The following is a 19787-nucleotide window of genomic DNA, read 5'->3' as shown; positions in this document are numbered from 1 at the left end:
ACATTTAAGTAGCTTTTCTAAATGTGCCTTAGAAAAAAACATTACTGGTGTGCAACTTGAGACAAAACAATGGCACTCACATAGTTTAAGACATGTCAGTGCAAGTTGCTTTCAGTTAAATTATCTCAAACATGCATTTTAGTCTGGGACTTGCTTAAGTCTTATCTGTTAAACCAGGGCAAGCGTCTTTGGTGTATAGAAGGAATGCATCAACGTCACTTTCCCACCGGAACACGCCCCCTCCGCCGGGGCTGAGTGGCAGAAGAGCTGATGCGTGACCGCAGCTATTAGAGGAAAACGCGAGTATAGCAAACAATTGTCAGTTTACTAAAGGTTGGTCTCGATATAGTGGTCCTTACAACTACCACAGATTCAGTGATCCATGGATAATGACATGCAGCCAGGAATCGTGTTTTCCTGACATTTTTATGAGCCTGATTTCGACATGATTATTTATAACTGATCAGTCATCAAATTTTTCGAGTGAATCCCGCTTGTATATGTGGATGGGTCAGTGTATTGAAGCGTATATGGCCGCGTGTCACAAATGGAAAACAAGTTTGATTCCAAGTTCAACACCTGTGATTGGCCAACTGCATTGTAGATATCAACAAACATGTCTGTGATTGGCTACATTACTCACCGAGGCGAAAACATGTTGGAAATGTAATCATTTCACGAGAGCAAATACAGATACACACTGGATTATTTGCTAGCTCCTTTTCGCTAATAATATGCTTTTCTTACGAAGGATTACATATCCTAGACAAGCGGTTATGGGCAGCATTTTCCTCTTAAAGCAGAAGCAGCAGCAGGTTGGTGGTTTGAGTGAGAAAATTGCACGCTATTATCAAGTCCTCAAGTCTCAAGCTCGGAACAGCGATGTCCATTGGGTCCGCGGACAAGCCTCCGCCTACCCCCCCTTCAGGCGCCGGGCCTGGTTTTGTGTTTTCGCTGCATTCATGCTGTAAACCAATGCTGCCTCTCAGTCTTTCTGCCACTCAGCAGGGCGTAAACACAGTCACTCCAGCTGACAGTGACGTCACGTGCATTCCTTCTATAAATGGTTTCTCCAAAAGTAAAATGAAGGGTACTGCGGATATGACGTCAATGATAGGCAACACAATGACATGCCATCACACTGGTTAAAATAGCCTATTTCTCTGGATTTAAACATTGTTGGTAACATTTGTGATAATGTAAATACACAAGTCAACAAAATATATAACATTGTTCTAGTGGTTTTTGGATGTTTTAATCCACAAATCTTACATATTGTGCCTTTAAAACTGTGTAGAAAATTTGCAAATTTTTCACACCACAGGGCTGTTTGCATGATATTAATACATGATATTACTTAAAGGTCCTGTTCTTCGCGTGATTTCGAAGCTTTGATTATGTTTACAGTGTGCAATATAACATGAGTTCATGTTTCACGTGTAAAAAAACACAGTATTTTTCACTCAATTGACTTATCTGTACAGCGCTTTCCTCTGTCCTAAAAATGGCCTGATGATTTCCTTGTTCTATGAAGTCCCTCCTTCAGAAATACGTTACGAGTTCTGATTGGGCCAGCGCTTCCCGTGTTGTGATTGGACAGCAGCTTAGCGCACTTTGCCCGGAAAGGTCCTGCGGGGAGATGGAAGCGCTGAATGCGCGCTCTTCTCCACGTGGGAGAGCAACAAGACCACGCCCCGTATTTTGCGTGTACTTGCGGGCGGAGGGATAGTCAACAAACGCTTCTAGTGACGTCATTCATGAAGGAAGTGCAGGGGTGTAGTCCAAACCGGCCGTTCGCTGTAGGCTTTGAAAGGGAACTTCTGTTAAATAAAATATCTCGCTTGGCATTGAACTTAAGCGTTATAATTGTACAGGTATTATTTATGCTCTAACAGCAACATTTCGCACTAACTAAAGTTTGAAAGATGGAATCGCTAAGAACGGGACCTTTAAGTTGTGGTATGTTTTTATAAAGCAAGAGAGGTATGTTTTCCTGTTCTAGTTTTCTGCTAAATCAATGCCAGCAATGTTTAAGTCTAAAATGTCTCATTATCATTCCTTTGTATAGGAAGTGTCTGACTTGGACACTAAAATCCAGGAGAAAGCCATGAAGGTTGACATGGACATCTGTAGACGCATCGACATCACAGCCAAACTGTGTGACGTGGCACAGCAGAGGAACTCAGAAGATATGAGCAAGATTTTGCACAGTAGCTCATCCAGAGCTCCTCCCGAGCAGAAAGGGGTACGGAAACTTATGGTCACAGTAGATTCTGATACCTTCCAATCTACTGGAACAGTGTGCAGATTTGGAGCTCAGATTTGATTTGCAGTGCTTGGAGTTTATACAGCAGCTTATGCAATTTGAATCTTTCACCAATGTGTGTGCGTGTGTCTGTGCGTGTGTGTGTGCATGTCTGTGTGTGTGTGTGTGTTGTAGGGGATGGCGGTTTGCAGGAGGAAGGAGTGTAAGGGTGAATCAGAGGAGCAGAAAGTGGAGACTGATGTTGATTCTACTCAGCGCGAGGAGGACATGCCTGGTTCTCTCAATATCACCGATGAGATGAAGAGGATGCTCAACCAGCTGTGAGTCTTCGTAGCCATTAGAGCAATGTTTCTCAACTGGTGGGTCATCGCAAGACTGCTTTGACTGGGTCGCAGAGGGTGCAATCCAAAAAAAAATCTTTTTTTTTTTAATTTAGAATTTAATTTTGAAAGACGTGTGTAAAAGCTTTTGACTGTTTAAAGGGCTAGGTTACCCAAAAATTACATTTTTGTCATAATTTACTATAATTTACCTAAATTTGTTCTAAACCTGTATGAATTTCTTTCTTCTGCTGAGCAAAAATATAGTTTGAAGAATAAGGGTAACCAAACAGTTGATGGGCCCCATTGACTTTCATGGTCAAACCAGTTGAGAACCACTGCATTAGAGAGGACCTTCTGATGGTTGTGTGCGCAAGTTTTTTTTTAGGTTTTTCTTTTTGTAAATCATTAAGAGTTTATAGCGTGGAAAAAAAAATGCTGCAAAAGTATAGAATACTGCTCTTCAACTAAATGTCTTGGCTTTTGTATAATCACTTACTGCCATCTAGTGTTCATATGGTGAACATGCTTTTTGTGTGCTGTGCACTTTCCTATCAGCAAGATCTTTTATCTAATTGTTTATTAAATTACTATTACTACTTTAAGTGCTTGCCTTTTATATATTGCTTTACTCTCTTATTAACTCTCTTATTAATTTCTTTCATCTGGATATTAGCTTGTTTTTCTTATGTTTATTTGTTCTCCTCTTATGTATTATAAGTCTTTGTTTGTAATCCTTTAGATTGTGGATCTGTTGATTTTCCTTTTCTTTTCTTCTCCTTGTGTCTCTTCGTTTCCTTCTCTTTTCTCTTCCTCGTCTGTGTCTGCTGCCTGTCTTGTGGGCAGAGGTTGCTCAGCTAATTGGTTTGTTGGCAGGCGGGAAACGTTCGAGTTTGACGATGACTGTGATAGTCTGGCGTGGGAGGAGACGGGGGAGACTCTTTTGCTCTGGGAGGATTTCAGTAACTACAGCAGTCTGAACCTCACCACCGCCGCCGCCACCGCTGGCACGGTCACCACAGTGTCCTGTACATCTGACTCTCACGGAGAGCCTCACGAGCAGGTGGGTCGCAAGTCCCCACTCTCTGTTAGCAAACATGTTTGGATAAAAATCCCAAATGATTAAAATATTATGTAAATGTAATGCCTTTATAGGTAACTACAGTAAGCACCCAACTAAATAAAACTAAATACAGCAGGCGATAACTCTATTAATGCGCACTCGCAAGGATAAAAAGCATCACACTTATATGTGATATTATTAAAATTAGTCATTAGTCAAGTTTAATTATATATTTAGTTAAGGATCTTGGATAAAATATGTCAATAGAATGCATTTTGGGATTGTCATGTCTCTAAGGGATATACGTTTTTTTGTTTTTTTGTTTTTTAAGTTACTGACCATCAAATGAATACTTTTATTCAAAAGTGAAAATAAAGACCTTTATAATGTTACAAAAGCATAAGAATAAATGTTTTTTTGAGCATCAAATTAGCATATTAGAAGGATTTCTGAAGGGTCACTTGACACTGAAGACTGGAGTAATGATGCTGAAAATTCAGCTTTCCCGTCACAGGAATACATTTCATTTTTAAATATATTAAAATATAAAACCGTTATTTTGAATTGTAATAATATTTCATAATATCACTATTCTACTGTATTTTTGATCAAATATATGCAGCCTTAGTAAACAAAAGAGCCTCAAGAAATCATCAAGAAATCCTAATGACCCAAACTTTTGAATGGTTGTGTATTGCCCCAAAAATGCTGTTTTATTAATATTGACTATTACTGGCTATAAAATTGAGCTTGTTGACTCCTGATATTATCCCACCAGGATCGAAGTCTTGGTACCCTCATAAATGAAACAGAATCCCTCTTTAAGACCAGAGAGCAGGAGTACCAGGACACCATCGGAGAGATAGAGGTGAGAGAACATCTGTGAGTGATACGTTTCAGCTGATATTTACCTCATTTGTAATTAACCGCTAACTTCCTGCCACAGCTGGAACTGGCCACAGCTAAGAACGACATGAACAGACACCTGCATGAGTACATGGAGATGTGCAGCATGAAGAGAGGGCTGGACGTACAGATGGAGACCTGCCGAAGGCTCATCCAAAGCACAGCCACCACCGGCAGGTTGGTTTGATCGGATTTTATTTTTGTCAAAACTTTAAAGTCAGCATGAAACAGAAGACTCCCTCAGGTCATTTTGACCCAGAACTCTTTTTTTATGAGCAAATTTTATTTTTTTAATTGAGTTCATCGGGGTGGTCCAAGACCCTAGGACATTTGTCACACCACGAATGCACAAATCTATTATTTTATTTATTATTTTATTTATTTTTTATTTATTTTTATTTTTTTTTGGGGGGGGGGGGGGGTCATGGAATTTTGTGGTGGAAATTTAAAAAAGTAAAAAATACCATGGGTCAATTTGACCGCCATAGGAATGAATGTAATGCGAGGAATGCTTTAATACACATAGAAATACCATAAAATGCTCAAAATTCTAACTAAAAATGCTAAAACTTTACCAAAAAATTGTTTTTACAATGTCGTCATGTGTATGTAAATGCATATGAAAGATAAATGATTATAGGACCCAGCAGCTGGCTTTCTGGCTGCTAAAGCTGTTTTTCATTGTGTCATGGTTTTCGTTGGATAAAGCCAGTCAATGCCAGGCCAGCAAAAGTTTGATTGATGGATTAAATAACAAATCAAAAGACATTATTTTGCGCAGTGTTTGTAAGATATGTCGTAAGCATTGAATGAATATATCTCGTGCTTAACGTTTACATAGCATCCAATAGTATCCAGCGTGGCCTACCAGTTTTAGCGCACATACTTAATCGCACACGCGCAGACTCAATGACAGACTGTTTTTATCAACTAAATTAGTTTTTTACACTTGTAAATTCTGTAAATATTTGCTTTAGTTTTTCAGGGACTGTAAATGCATTATAATTATCAGTTTATTGCAGATTTATTTGAATAAAAAACTACTCTTTACAATTATAAATGTTCTAATATAATTGGCCTTTTTGAAAGGACGCCTAGTCTTTTTTTGACATAAAAACTTACAGAAGATACATTTTTGAGAGAATCATCCTCAAATTTGAATCAAAACATGATCAGACATTCAGCTTTATTTTTAAGTCATTTTCAGGACCTCAACATTAAAATCTCTTGCATTTTTCCTTATGAAAAAAAAAACTTACATGCATATTTCCCCTTGTTTTACTCTGTTCCTATACTATTTTGAGTTATTATGACTCTTGGGTAACAATATTTCAAGTTTTTAAATTTAAAATAAGACCAGATTAATGAATATAGACCATAGGGTTTAAGAGCTGCTGCAGATCTTTGTATTTGGGTATGTTGTTTTCAGAAAATTCTCAAAAATAGAGGTGCAGATTAAGAGGTTAAGTTGAAAAGAATGTGCTTAAATTATTATTTATCTTTTATTGGTTGATTAAGGTAGAGTAAAACCTCCAAAAAATGCTTTAAAAAAATAGAAAAATATTATCAAAATGAAATAAAATGCGCTTTCCGGACAATGAAAACGAAGTATAATTTTAGGGCTTGTGGTCATTTTGACCTGCGAGGGAAGGATTTGTTACAAAGTGCAAGGGAAGGATGAGGGTTAGTGATTTCTGTTCGTGTCCTCTGATTTCCATTGCAGACAATCGCCCTCCTTCAGCTCTGTGGCCAGCAGCGATTCAGGAAACACCGATGACATCCAGGATGAGCTGGAGCCTGATGGAGAGAAAGAAGGGGCGGTAGAGATGAATGGAGAGGTTAGATGATGATCAGCCCTGCGTCTTTCTGGTTTCTCGGCTTCTTTGTGAACCAGTCACTCTTTTAAGTCTCTGGTCACCTTTTGTTACACAGTATGGATGAGTGTGGAATTTCAGATTCCCAAAGAGTAAGTATTGGTGCTTTATATGCTGTCTTAAAGCAGGACTAGCTGTGCCCTCTTCATCAGCACTGCCAAGGCATGGCTCTATAGTCTTCCTCACTAGCTTTAACTGAACTCACACTCTTTACAGTGTGATGAAAACCATATTCAATAATGCATATTATTATAAATAATATTAGAATAATATATTATCATATAATGTGGTAAACTTTTACAAGAAGTAAAGGTTTCATTTGTTATCCTTAGTTAGCTACATTAGTTAACGTGAACTAAAAATTCTTCTACTGCATTTATTAATCTTTATTAATGCACTGTGAACTAACATTAACATGGACATTTTTATTAATTAAGTTATTATTGATAAATGCTTTAAAAATATATGTTCCTCATGGTCAGTTCATGTTAGTTAATGCTTTAACTTGTGTTAACAAATGAGACCTTGCCTATAATATAAATATGATGGTATTATGATAATATATTAAATATAAATATTATTTGTTAAATGCATAATTTTAGCTATCTTGCTCATTTGTTTACATGAATCTAAAAGGCACACATCAGTTTAAAAGTATTCTTCTACACCGAGCTCTGGAATACATTCAGGCTTTTAACATCACAATAGTCAGTAGATCAGCAATGCAGTATGCTTCACAAAAATATCAATTATCATGAAGTATCTCATCAGTTCAGATGTTTTCACCATGTAAAACTGTTGCTCAACTAAACCACTGTGCACTAAGATCTATGCAATAATCTGGACTGGACTGATGGTACGTTCTGTGAATTTCTTTGCTGGAGCCAGATTCAGTATGTGTGAGTTGATTCTCCTTAAATGCAGTTTTCCCCTTGTTTCTTTGTATTGGCTCTTTCAGTGTTGGAGAGTAGCAGTAAAACCCAAACTCATGTGCCTACAAATATGCTGTATACAGTATCTTAGTTGCCTTATATTTTTCTCTATAAGTAGATGCTTTGCTCTGTCTGTAGACCATTAAATCCTGAATTATATCTTTAATACAGATGATGACATATAATTCATGTCTAAGATGTTAAATGGTGGGACATGAGGTTGTGAATGATCTCAAGATTTAGAAGCCATACTATATCTGTCCTCAGGTTTTGAAAGGTTTGGTCAAGCTGCAAAATATTCCTTTTAGTTCAGTATGGGTCATTCTCAGAAAAAATGCTATTTGTGCACTTGTTCTGTTTGAAAACATTATTTAAAAATGTGTTTAAAATACTAGATATCTAAAGTATCCGTAAATGGGGACCTGTAAAATTCAAACAAACATTAAAAACAATACATATTTGCAGTACAAATAGTCAAATGAATTGTTTAATGTGACTGACTATTCGATATCATTAATAAGGAATGGGGAGGCACACTAATGACATCACTTCCTAAGAATGACCCACACACTATCCCCCTCCCCACCCTCAAAATATGATTTTGGCTTATTATTAAAGAGGTTGTTTATAACATATAAATGATCATTCATTATTTATTTATTTTATTGTACAATGAATAATTGGTTTTTTTAACTAAATGGATGTTCATGATAGGATATTACTTCTTTTACTTTTATTATGTTTGTTAATTAAACTTTTTTTTAATAACTTTTTTATTATTATTATTATTACATATAAATTAAGGATCGATTATTGAAAACGGTGTCTGGTAATGGAGGGTGTGGTTTGCTATTTTTGCCTTTTTTAATGAATGGAAATGAATCATTCCGTATTTTTATAAAATCCATTCAAATGTTATATGTTGGTACAATTTATGATTTAATATTTCTTGCCTTAATTGTAGGCCATTCTAATAAAATGTATTAGTTTGTGCTGTATACTTAATAAATGAGCTGACTGATCTTGAGCTGAAAACAGCATGTCTGGGAATGTCTGGAAACGAGAGTTTTGTTTTTGGAAATCTGGAGGAATATGCAAGTCTTATGTAATTGTACTCTGATTTTATGCTGGTTTTAAATAAAAACAAAACAAAAAACAGTTTGCCTTATCAGACTTTCATGACAATATCCTACTTTTAAAACTTTCTATTCCGCTTTGCGGCATGCAATGTTCATTTTATCATTATTTGTGACAATGAATGTTGTTTGGGCTTCCCAACAGATTTCACAAGGAAATTTTGGTGTTGCATGATTGAGCAATTCTCACTCATTTTACATAAATTTGCCTGTTGCTTATGTGTCAATGTTGTTTTTGAGCATATCTCTAGAAGAGAAATGAAAACTGTGGTCTATTTTATAGGTCAAAGTTTTGGGAAAATGATGTTAAGAGAGGCAAATCCATTCCAACTGGTTCAGTCGGTGAAACATAAGTCACGCTTCTTCAGAAATACTGTTTTGTTTTGCAGATGAAGACTGTCATTAAGTGTCACATTCTCTTTACAGCATAAAAGTATAATGTTTAAAGAGAACTATTTTAACCCATGATGTTAGGCGTTTTATTAACAGGCTATATTATAGCAAAAGTGTTTTGAAATACTGCAGGTTTATATGTCATTTTCTAGTGTCAGACTACCATAACACTGTTGGAAATGTAATAACATCATAGTTAGTGCCCTAATCTGATTCTTCTTCTTCACTTAAAAAAAATTATTTAACAAACAATGATAAAGGAACTAAAACATCACTGTCCTGCTGCTTCATTTGCAGTCATTTTATCCCATGCAGTCATTTTATCCCATTCTAATCCCATGAAGACACAAAAAAAATATTAGTTAGTCCAACATCACATTTGCCTATGTGTGCTTTTACTTACAATCGCAGTACAAACATTTACACACTTTGGTAACAAATTTCTCCAGGCAAATCTTTCTGTGGTAATTACACATAGCATGCAAATCCTTGCCACCAACAGAGTATGGAGAACAGTGGGCTGGTGTGAAAGTGTTTATAAGCTTAAATGTGTCTGAAGAACTCATATCAGAGGTAGTATGGGTAAGGTATTGTTCTTGTTTTTGTTTCTCTCTCTCTTGAGCTTTAGTGACAGTGGAGGGCTTCACCTTCAAGGGGATTATATCATTTCTGGCTGGTTCCCTCTCCATAATTCCGAGTCCACCATCCCATCGACACCTTATCTGACCGACTGCACACAGTAAGAATGAGCCTATTATAAAAAAAACTTGATAATGTCATTTTTATTGTACTTTGCATATTCCATTTGTACCTTACCTAGTGTCAATGTTTTCTGCAGGCATTTATTTTGTTCTCTTTTGATCTGTGAAAAAAAGTAGTAAATTAGTGTCCTCTGACATATTACCACACTGCACACGATGTAAACCACGCTTGTCTGCTGTTTTATTCCTAGAGGCTTGACCAACAAGCATGGCTATCATCTGGTGCAGGCCTTCAGGTATGCAGTGGACGAAATTAACAACGGCACCCAGAATAAGCAACTCCTTCCAGGGGTCACGCTGGGCTACCGGACATACGACTTATGCTCCCTTCCAGCCAGCAATCTGGCCACCCTGGATCTGCTGACCCAGCACTACCACAGTTCAGTTGCGGACAACCGCTCTGTGGCCATCATCGGTCCTGACAGTAGTTCATACTCTTTTACACCAGCCGCTGCGCTTGGTGCATTCCTGGTGCCCCAGGTACAGGGTAACTAGATCAGGTTTTTATTACGTAAAAAAAAAGAAAAGTGAAAATTTGATGTCATGTATGTCAGGTTTCAAAGTGACAGCAGCTTAATTCATAGTTTTGAAGGCCAAAACCGCCATAGAACTCCATTGAACTGCAGCACAAGCCTGTTAAATTTCATCATAAAACAAAACTATGTGATGCACATTTTAAGCACTTATGATCCATATTCAGCACATGTTCAATAAGTTATGACAACATATGTTTTTACATTGTTTTAACTCATCAAAATAAGTTAAGCAATGTTAAACTTGTTTTTATTAGTTATACAAGATGTAACTCATTTTTTAAAGTCAGTTTAACATAATTTAAGTTGAAATAACTTAAACAGTCGATTCTACTGCAAAAGTTCAAAATTTGCCTCTTTTTTTTTTTTTTACAGTGTACTGTTATGTTGAATGGCTATAATTAATGGCTAAAATTGAGAGGGATATAAATCAATTTATAGAGTATAGTATTTACAGTATCAGTGATGCAGTCCTTCATTCAGTGCTTAGTAAAAACAAATATTTGAAATATACCCCCTTTATGTTGTTTTTAAATTATTTTGGAGACATTTATATATTTGTATCCATTGGATAGTAATTATGTATATTACTTATAATTTTCTTTGGTATTCATAGATCTCCTACGAGGCCACAAACGAATTGCTGAGTAACAAGTTTCTCTACCCAGCTTTCTTCCGCACCATTCCCAGTGACAAGAACCAAGTCAGTGCTATGATACAGATTCTGGTCAGATTTAACTGGACCTGGATCGCCCTTCTCGGTAGTGACAACTCGTATGGTTTACAAGGAATGCAAGGCCTTTCCCAGCAAGCTTCACTTTACAATTTATGTATTGCATACCAAGCCGTGATCCCCGCTGTAACTGACGGGACGAAACAATACATGAAAGACATGGTCAAAAACATTATCAAAGCCAAAGTCAACACTATCGTTGTCTTTGCCAATAAGAGGCGGGCCGCTGGCTTATTTCCTTTTGTTATTGACCAAAATGTGACGGGTAAAGTGTGGATTGGGACGGAGGACTGGTCGGTGGCGTCAACAGTGAGCGGCATTCCAGGGATCAGTGAGATAGGGACTGTCCTCGGTGTTGCAGTCAAATATACTGAATTCAGCGGGTATGAAGAATTTGAAAGGCTTTCTGTGCCTGGACTTAAAGACAGTGGTCTAAACAGTCCATTCAACCTCACACTCCCGTGTATGCAAAATACAGACCTTTATGAAATGGCGATTAAAGGCTTTTCTTTTTCGCAGTATGACATTGTTTCCTCCTTTAATGTGTATAAGGCCGTGTACGCAGTGGCTCATGCGCTGCACGACATCCTGCGTTGTGACTCTGGACAATGTCAGAAATATAAGGTGCAGCCATGGGAGGTAAATGATTTTAGAATCATATCACTGAATTAATAATATAATACAGCACACAATGCTTGCGTGTTGTGAATTGTGTTGAACACCATTACAAATAATGACTTTCTTTAAATCCCACAGGTGTTTCACCAGCTGAAACGAGTTCGATTTTCGATTCGAAACACATCATTTTATTTTGATAAGAATGGAGACCCACCTACAGGTTACGATATTGTGACATGGATATGGACGGATGGCCAGTGGTCATTTAAAGTGGTGGGAAGTTACAGTCCAAATCCGACTGATCTTCAGTTAAACGCCTCTCAGATTCGATGGACAGGTCAGGTGTCTCCTGTTACCAAGGCAAGTCTGTATCTTTCCTTATATGCATTATACAGTTTTCTGGCCTTGAATAACATAGGACTGTTCAAAAGTTTGGGGTCAGTGGGTTTTTGGTTTTGTTTGTTTTTTGAAGAAAGAATTACATTTTTTATTCAGCAAGGATGCATAAATTGGTCAACTGTGACATTAAAGACAATATTGCTTTTTATTACTGCAATATTGCTTCTATTTCAAACAAACTTGCTATCCTGAAAATCATGTTATCACAAAAATATTAAGCAGCACAACTGTTAATAATCAGACATGTTTTTTGAGCAGCAAATCACCATATCAGAATGATTTCTGAAGGATCATGTGACATTGGAGACTGGAGTAATGATGCTAAAAATTCAGCATTGACATAACAATATATTACATTTTAAAATTAAAATAGAAAACAGCTATTTTAAATTATAATATTTCACAATATTACTGTTTTACTGTATTTTTAATCATGAACTGCATCCTTGGTATGAGACTTTTTTTTAAAAACATAAAAAATACTTTCTGACCCCAACATTTTTAACAATAGTGTATAGCCTACATGCTTCCAAACTGTTTTCCATCTCAATCAGCTCATATACACAACAAAAGCAGTGACAAATAAATAAACAAATAATCATGAAAAATCTGAAATCATTGTATTAATGGAATAAATATTATTAAAATAAGGTACCTTATATGGTAGTAATAATAATATGTTTGCTCTGTCCAGGTTCCAGAGTCAATTTGCTCTCCAGAGTGTCCCTACGGACACAGAAAGCTCATGACCGGACAGCATAAGTGTTGTTTTGACTGCATGGCATGCCCTGCTGCCACCTTCCTCAACAAATCTGGTTCAAAAACAACTTGAATATCATATAATTAGCAAGTATAAGTATACAGGATAGTGGTTAATGGGGGAAATATGAGCAGAAAGACCGTGCCAAATGTCCAGCAGATGGCACATTTTCTTCAGTTATGACCCCCATGCTTACAAAAGCTAAAGCTAAATCTGTCATCTGTAGATAAAACATCTAAGCAACATTTGCTTTGAAACTTTAAAATTCCACAGTGCACCTTTAAATTATATAATGTAGCCTTGTTATGAAACAATTTGAAAGTTTCTTATGCTAACTTAACTAGATGTGTCCTCTCCTCATAGGTTACACTAGCTGCCAAGCGTGTGCCAAAGATTACTGGTCTGAACCAGAAAGTGAGACATGTGAGAAAAGGGCAGAGCTGTACCTGTCTTGGGGCACTCCGCTCACAACTGCCCTGCTCATATACCTGGGTGTGACCCTGTTTCTAACCCTGGGCACAGCTTTCATCTTCCTGTTTAACCTCAGTACCCCTGTGGTGAAGTCGGCTGGAGGGAAGACCTGTCTGCTGATGTTGGCTTCTCTGACCATGGCCTCCTGCAGCACACTGTGCCACTTCAGCAGACCGTCCCGCATCGGCTGCCTCCTCAAACAGCCGCTCTTCTTTATCAGCTTCACTGTGTGCCTGGCGTGTGTGACCGTGCGCTCTTTTCAGGTATCTTTGGCCGTGTTGTTGAGGTAGTGAAGATTTGGACACTTGCGTTACATTAAGTTGAATGTATATGCATTAGATAACAAAACATCACGATGAAAGGGAGCACAAAAGATTTGAATGGTGAAATCAGTGTTGTTATGGTTAACTAAAACTAGAAGGAGTATCATTTTTTTGTTGTTGAAAATTATAAATGCTTCTGACTGATAAAATAAGCTGAACTAAAAATTATTTTACGTTCATAGAAGCATTTTTTAAATGAAACTGACAAAAACACCTAATAAGCTTACTAAATTTCAACTAAAATTAAAAGTAAAACTGAAAATATAAGAATAAAAGCTAAGTCAAAATATTAAAGGTGCACTATGTAATATTTTTGCAGTAAAATATCTAAAAACCACTAGGCCAGTGTTATATATTTTGTTCAGTACTTTGTTGAGTACCTACAATATCCCAAATGTTTCCAACTATTTGTAAATTGTGAGAAAATTGCTATTTTAACCAAGGACCCGGGACGTGTCAGTGTTGCGTTTGAGCGAGTTGCCTGTCAATGGCGTCATATCTGCGCTACCCTCGGTTTTATTCTGCAGAAGTGCTTTTCTCTTAGCAGTGTGAACATGTCACAGCAGCGCCGAGCGAACGCACAGAGGAACGTCATAACATAATTTTAAACACACTTAAATGTAGCTAATATGATAAACCGAGCTGGTTTACCTTATAATCATGACCGGAAACGCGGAAGTGCGGACGCCCGGCGATTGTGTCCCGTCCCGTCACAATAAAAGTCCCAGTGTTCGCGAGCCGTGTGTTTGTGTAACAATCGCTCCACTGGCCATGCTCAGCTCCACAACACTTGGTCCTGCTCTGCTTTACACTACAGTAACGTTAATAACGTTGATTTCTGCCCGAGTCCTATTTTCCACCGGCTGTGAGGTGAAGACCACATGTCCCAAGATACTGCGCTCACACTTGGCGTCATCAAACTATGCCTTTGTTTTGAATAGGCGCCCTCCAGTGGACGGAAAGTTGCATGGTGCACCTTTAACATATACTGGTTGAAACAGTTCTGTTCAAATATTTTTACTTTTAAATACTATGGATGCACAATATAAAAATTCTAGCCTATATAATTATATTTTTCCAAGTTAAACACGATAAATAGCAGACATTTTGTGTAAATATCTAAAAATAAGTGGTTTTAAATTATACAAGTGGATTAAAACAACACGACATTATAATGTACAGTTCGAAACATTAAAGGGGTGGTTGCATGCAATTTCACTTTTTCAACTTTAGTTAGTGTGTAATGTTGCTGCTTGAGCATAAACAGTATCTGCAAAGTTACAGCACTGAAAGTTCAATGCAAACAGATATTGTGTTTTAAAGTTATGGCAGTTTATTGCCTACAAAAACAGCCGGTTTAGACTACAACAAGCTTCTTCCTGGGTTGGTGACATCATAAACCCCTGTCTAGTCACCGCAGATGTGACTTCTGCCCGTAATGGTAAAGGGCCTGACGTTTCCGGACAGCCTGTGCTTGGCACTTCAGCCAATAAAAATACATGAAATTACATTTGGCCATCTAACCAATCTAAGACCATTGCGTTTTTCGAAGGGATGGGCGTCATAAGCAGAAAGCAAATGAGCCGTTCAAAGGACAGTGGAGACAGTGGTGTGGAATAAAAGTAAAATATAAGAAAAATAGAGCGGTTAAAAAATAAAAAAAGAAGTATTAAGACATGTTATGCTGCACCCCATAAACACAACCAAGCCTAGAAAAAAAATATGGAACCACCCCTTTAATATTTGTTTGGAGATTTACAAAAGAAAACATTGAACAGTGATTAACACTTTACAACAGGGTCTCATTTAGATTAATGCATTAATTAACGTGAACTAACAACTAGTGAGCAATATATTTTTTTACAGCTTTCATTCATCTTTTTATTGTTCGTTGATAAAAAAAATACTGTTGTTCATATTAGTTTAGAGTGCATTAAAGGCACAATATGTAAGATTTGTGGATTAAAATATCCAAAAACCACAAGAACAGTTATATATTTTGTTGACTGGTGTACTTGCATTATCCCACATGCAGAGGTGGACAAAGTACACAACTTCATTACTTGAGTAAAAGTAAAAGTACTACTGGTCAATATTACTCAGATACAAGTCAAAGTTCTAAAAACTGATTTTTACTTAAGTAAAAGTACAGAAATATTTTTTTTCTTAAGTATCAAAAGTAAATTTCCTTTTTTATCTCAACGCATTATTGTATTGTTGTATAAATGTAAACTATGCCATCATGATGGTTTAAGCCAGTCAGTGATACTCCATCTGACAAACTAGCATATCTTAAAACTCATTTCAATACTTGTATAAAATTTACAAAGCCCTTTACAAAGCTGCTGTCACTTTAAGGCTGAATGCACAGATCATATACAGTGTTTATGCGATTACTTGTCAAAATGAACATTACCGAAATCACCGCGGTACCCTCGATTTTTTTCTGGATTATTTTGTTGAAACCTTGAAAACACCAAAGAACCTTTAAAGCTTGGTGTGTTTTATTAGACAGGGGAGCAACTGTTTGGATAAATTCATAGACAAAAAAACGAATCAGTTTTATATAGCTCAAAACAGTTAGTCTAATTGTTTAAATCTTGTTTTCATGATTTACCGTGACTACCATGTTTTACCACACCTAATATTTAGCTTACTGCAGTGTGCAACAAGTTAGCTACGTCTCTGTTTTGAATAGGTGACCTCTAGCGGGCAAAAACTACAAAGGTGGCTTTAAAGGTGCACTATGCAACTTTCCGTCCACTAGAGGGCGCCTATTCAAAACAAAGGCGTAGTTTGAGCGCAGTATCTTGGGACATGTGGTCTTCACCTCACTACTGGTGGAAAATAGGACTCGGGCAGAAATCATGTTCATGGATGCGGTTATTAACGTTACTGTAGTGTGAAGCAGAGCAGGACCGAGTGTTGTGGAGCTGAGCATGGCCAGTGGAGCGATTGTTACACAAACACACGGCTCGCGAACACTGGGACTTTTATTATGACGGGACGGCCGGGACACAGTCGCCGGGCGCTCGCACTTCCGCCTTTTCCGGTCATGATTATAAGGTAAACCAGCTCTGTTTATCATATTAGCTACATTTAAGTGTGTTTAAAATTATGTTATGACGTTCCTCTGTGCGTTCGCTCGGCGCTGCTGTGACATGTTCACACTGCTAAGAGAAAAGCACTTCTGCAGAATAAAACTGAGGGTAGCGCAGATATGACGCCATTGACAGGCAACTCGCTCAAACGCAATGCTGACACGTCCCGGGTCCTTGGTTAAAATAGCAATTTTCTCACAATTTACAAATAGTTGAAAACATTTGGGATATTGTAAGTACTCAACTGAACAAAATATATAACACTGGCCTAGTGGTTTTTGGATATTTTACTGCAAAAATATTACATAGCACCCCTTTAACTAAAGTGAACAATGACTTTTATAGTTAACTAATGTAGTAGACTAATGTTAACAAATGAAAGATTATTGTAAGTGTTACTAAACAGTGTAAAATTATTATTAATGGTCATAAAAATAGGGGAAATGAGCATGAACAATTAAATATAAAATATTCACATTCGTAATAAATAACATTCCTACTTGTCAGTTCTCATAACACAACATGAATCTCTCTCTTCGTAGGTGGTTTGTATATTTAAATGGTCCTCCAAGCTGCCAAGATTCTATGAGACCTGGGCTAGGAAGCGAGGCCCTGAGATGTTCATCCTCATCGTGACAGTGGTGGAGTTCTTCATCTCTCTTCTTCGCATGCTCCTCGACCCTCCCTTTCCATCTCAGGACTATGACTTCTACCATGACAGCATCGTTCTGGAGTGCAGTAAGACTCTGTCTCTCGGAGGCTTCGCCGAGCTCATTTTTGTGTGTATGTTGAGCTTAATTTGTTTCTGCCTGAGCTACATGGGAAAAGATCTGCCTGCCAATTACAATGAGGCTAAATGCATTACATTTAGTCTCATGATATATATGATTTCTTGGATAACTTTCTTTACAGCTTACTGCATTTCCAGAGGGAGCTTTGCCATGGCCCTAAATGTAGGCGCCATTCTCTTTAGTGTGCTAGGGATTCTCGGCGGCTACTTTTTGCCGAAGGTGTACATAATCTTGATAAAACCCCAAATGAACACAACAGCTCACTTCCAAAATTGCATTCAAATGTACACCATGTCCAAGCAGTGAAAGCAAATAAGACTTTCTCGACATTTGGATAATCCAATAGGGCCTTCTAACAATAGGCTACAGAGCAACATAATCCCAGTTTCAGCCTTTTAGAAGCAGCCGATACTCAGACTGTCTTTGGACTGTGACGGCTTGGCATATGCGTAGCCAGTGGGCAGATCGTCAGAGAAAGCCTAATTGTGTTGGCTACCAAAAGGGCAGAGCAACCGGTTCGGCTGCCCTGTGTGAACATCTGTCATGTGCTCCGCTCTCATGGGTGCTCAGTTTCACTCCAAACAGTTCTGAGAAAAGATTTAATTGGGCAGCTAATTTTGCAGATACAAGGACAGATGGCGTCACTTGTCCTGTTTGTCTTTACTAAATCGCAATTCCCAAAGTTATCAGTAAATACAGTCACAAATTTAGGATAAATATGGGGTAACAATTTACAATAAGGTCCCATCAGTTAACATCATAGACTGTAAAAAAATATGGACGTAGCGTCCGTGACGTCACCCATAGGATTCTGATAAGCCGTTCTGAAGCTGAAAGTATGGGCGAGCTGGGCGTTGCCATCTTGTGAGCGAGTCATCGCGTGTCACTCCCGGATAACAGAAAATGGGCAAAAAGGCGGGATGTGCGCGGAGCTGAGGTGACGCAATAACTATAGACGGCGGATAAATGGCTATCCACTTGTAACCACGCCCTTAATTATGCAGAACCTTAAGGCTTTATATAACGTAAACGAATGAGTTATAAAAAAATTCACCCCCCTCAGAGTTGTCATGAAGATCAACATTAGCCTTATAAACCAAAACCACAATTTGTACCAGGCTGTAAACATGTTTTTTTCTGCTTTAAAGTTGAGAATTTTAACATGGGGCTCAATGAGATTCTGCTCCCTTCTGGAGCCTGTCCCTAGTGGCCAGTTGAGGAATTGCAGTTTATATTACTTCCGTATTGGCTTCAAGAGAAATCGCGGGAGGTTGCCGCTTGGTTAACATTAGTTAATGCATTAATGAAACTAACTTTTCATTTTCAAGTGTATTTCTGCTCCCCTTGTTTCAGTGTTTCACCCCTGATTCGATCATTTCCTTTGCCTCTATTGTTGCTTTGTTTGTTCCCATAGTTACCCATGTTTGTTTGCATGATGATTAATCACCCTCAACTGTCCCTTGTAATTTTGTGTATGTACAATGTTCTTTTTTTTTTTTACAGTGTATGGTATAGGCCTATACATACTCCTCTGTTTGTTGGTTGTTGTCTTTACGTTAAAACTGTTGTGTTTGTTTCTACCTTTTTTGAATTAGTGTTTTTGCTTGTATTTCCTCAGGCTTGTTTTAATGATTGTTATGTTGCTTGTTTGTACCTTCTATATCTGCTCAAATGCTTGAATTTACTTTGGTTATGTGTTTTTGAAAATAAAAATAATAAAATGAAATAATATTATAAAAATAATATTAACTAAGATTAACAAGTATTTTTTATTGCTATTTCCTGTTAACCTTATTGTAGTACCCTTATTGTAGTGGGTTAGTTTAAAACACTCTCTCTCTCTCTCTCTCTCTCTCTCTCTCTCTCTCTCTCTCTCTCTCTCTCTCTCTCTCTCTCTCTCTCTCTCTCTCTCTCTCTCTCTCTCTCTATATATATATATATATATACATACATACATACATACATACACATACACATACACATACACACACACACACACATCACGTGAGCTTCACTGGCGATTTTGCTGCGTGCGTGCTCGATACGGGTCATACGTAACATTGCTAGTATTTGTTTTGTCCCTCTTTTGCTTTAATGACAGTAGCACTCGGGTCGAGATGCATAAACTCCTAAAGTGTGTTAAACCTGATGACCATGTTCTCCAGATTTTAGATGATCCAAAGAGTATGGGGGCATCACTGTTGCTTTATTCCAAATATATTATCCACACTACAAATAAACGTAAAGCGCTTCACAAAAAATACATAATTTCACAAATCAATAGAATGAGATCCACAAATATATGCAGGATTTTCACAAAAGTGAATTAGATTCACAAATAAATACAATGACGTTTGTGAGTAACAAAAAAAATCCACACATATTTTTATGTCAAAAACACAACTCT

General features: G+C 37.4%; 2 protein-coding genes across 3 annotated transcripts in view; both read left to right on the top strand.

The window, feature by feature from the left end:
* The window catches only part of iffo2a (intermediate filament family orphan 2a), a 30912-nt gene extending 22393 nt beyond the window's left edge, over positions 1-8519 (top strand). Inside the window, exons 4-9 of one of the 2 annotated variants that reach the window (XM_067446339.1) lie at positions 2069-2245; positions 2441-2586; positions 3433-3649; positions 4428-4517; positions 4596-4732; positions 6279-8519. In XM_067446339.1, the coding sequence (XP_067302440.1) occupies positions 2069-2245; positions 2441-2586; positions 3433-3649; positions 4428-4517; positions 4596-4732; positions 6279-6402 (891 nt within the window). In that variant the 3' untranslated portion in view covers positions 6403-8519. The remainder of the gene's footprint in view (positions 1-2068; positions 2246-2440; positions 2587-3432; positions 3650-4427; positions 4518-4595; positions 4733-6278) is intronic. The other variant, XM_067446340.1, reaches the window with a different exon arrangement.
* Positions 8520-9468: 949 nt separating this feature from the next.
* Positions 9469-18116, top strand: tas1r1 (taste receptor, type 1, member 1). The gene is made up of 7 exons (XM_067447276.1): positions 9469-9629; positions 9843-10131; positions 10801-11556; positions 11674-11895; positions 12629-12749; positions 13058-13428; positions 17132-18116. The coding sequence occupies exons 1-7, from the start codon at positions 9469-9471 to the stop codon at positions 17684-17686; spliced, it is 2475 nt and encodes an 824-aa protein (XP_067303377.1). The 3' UTR covers positions 17687-18116.
* Positions 18117-19787: the final 1671 nt, after the last annotated feature.

This window comes from Pseudorasbora parva, chromosome 6, assembly GCF_024679245.1.
Source record: "Pseudorasbora parva isolate DD20220531a chromosome 6, ASM2467924v1, whole genome shotgun sequence".
Taxonomy (NCBI): domain Eukaryota; kingdom Metazoa; phylum Chordata; class Actinopteri; order Cypriniformes; family Gobionidae; genus Pseudorasbora; species Pseudorasbora parva.
The sequence above is the reverse complement of the archived record's forward strand: the minus strand, read 5'-3'. Positions and strand labels throughout refer to the sequence as shown.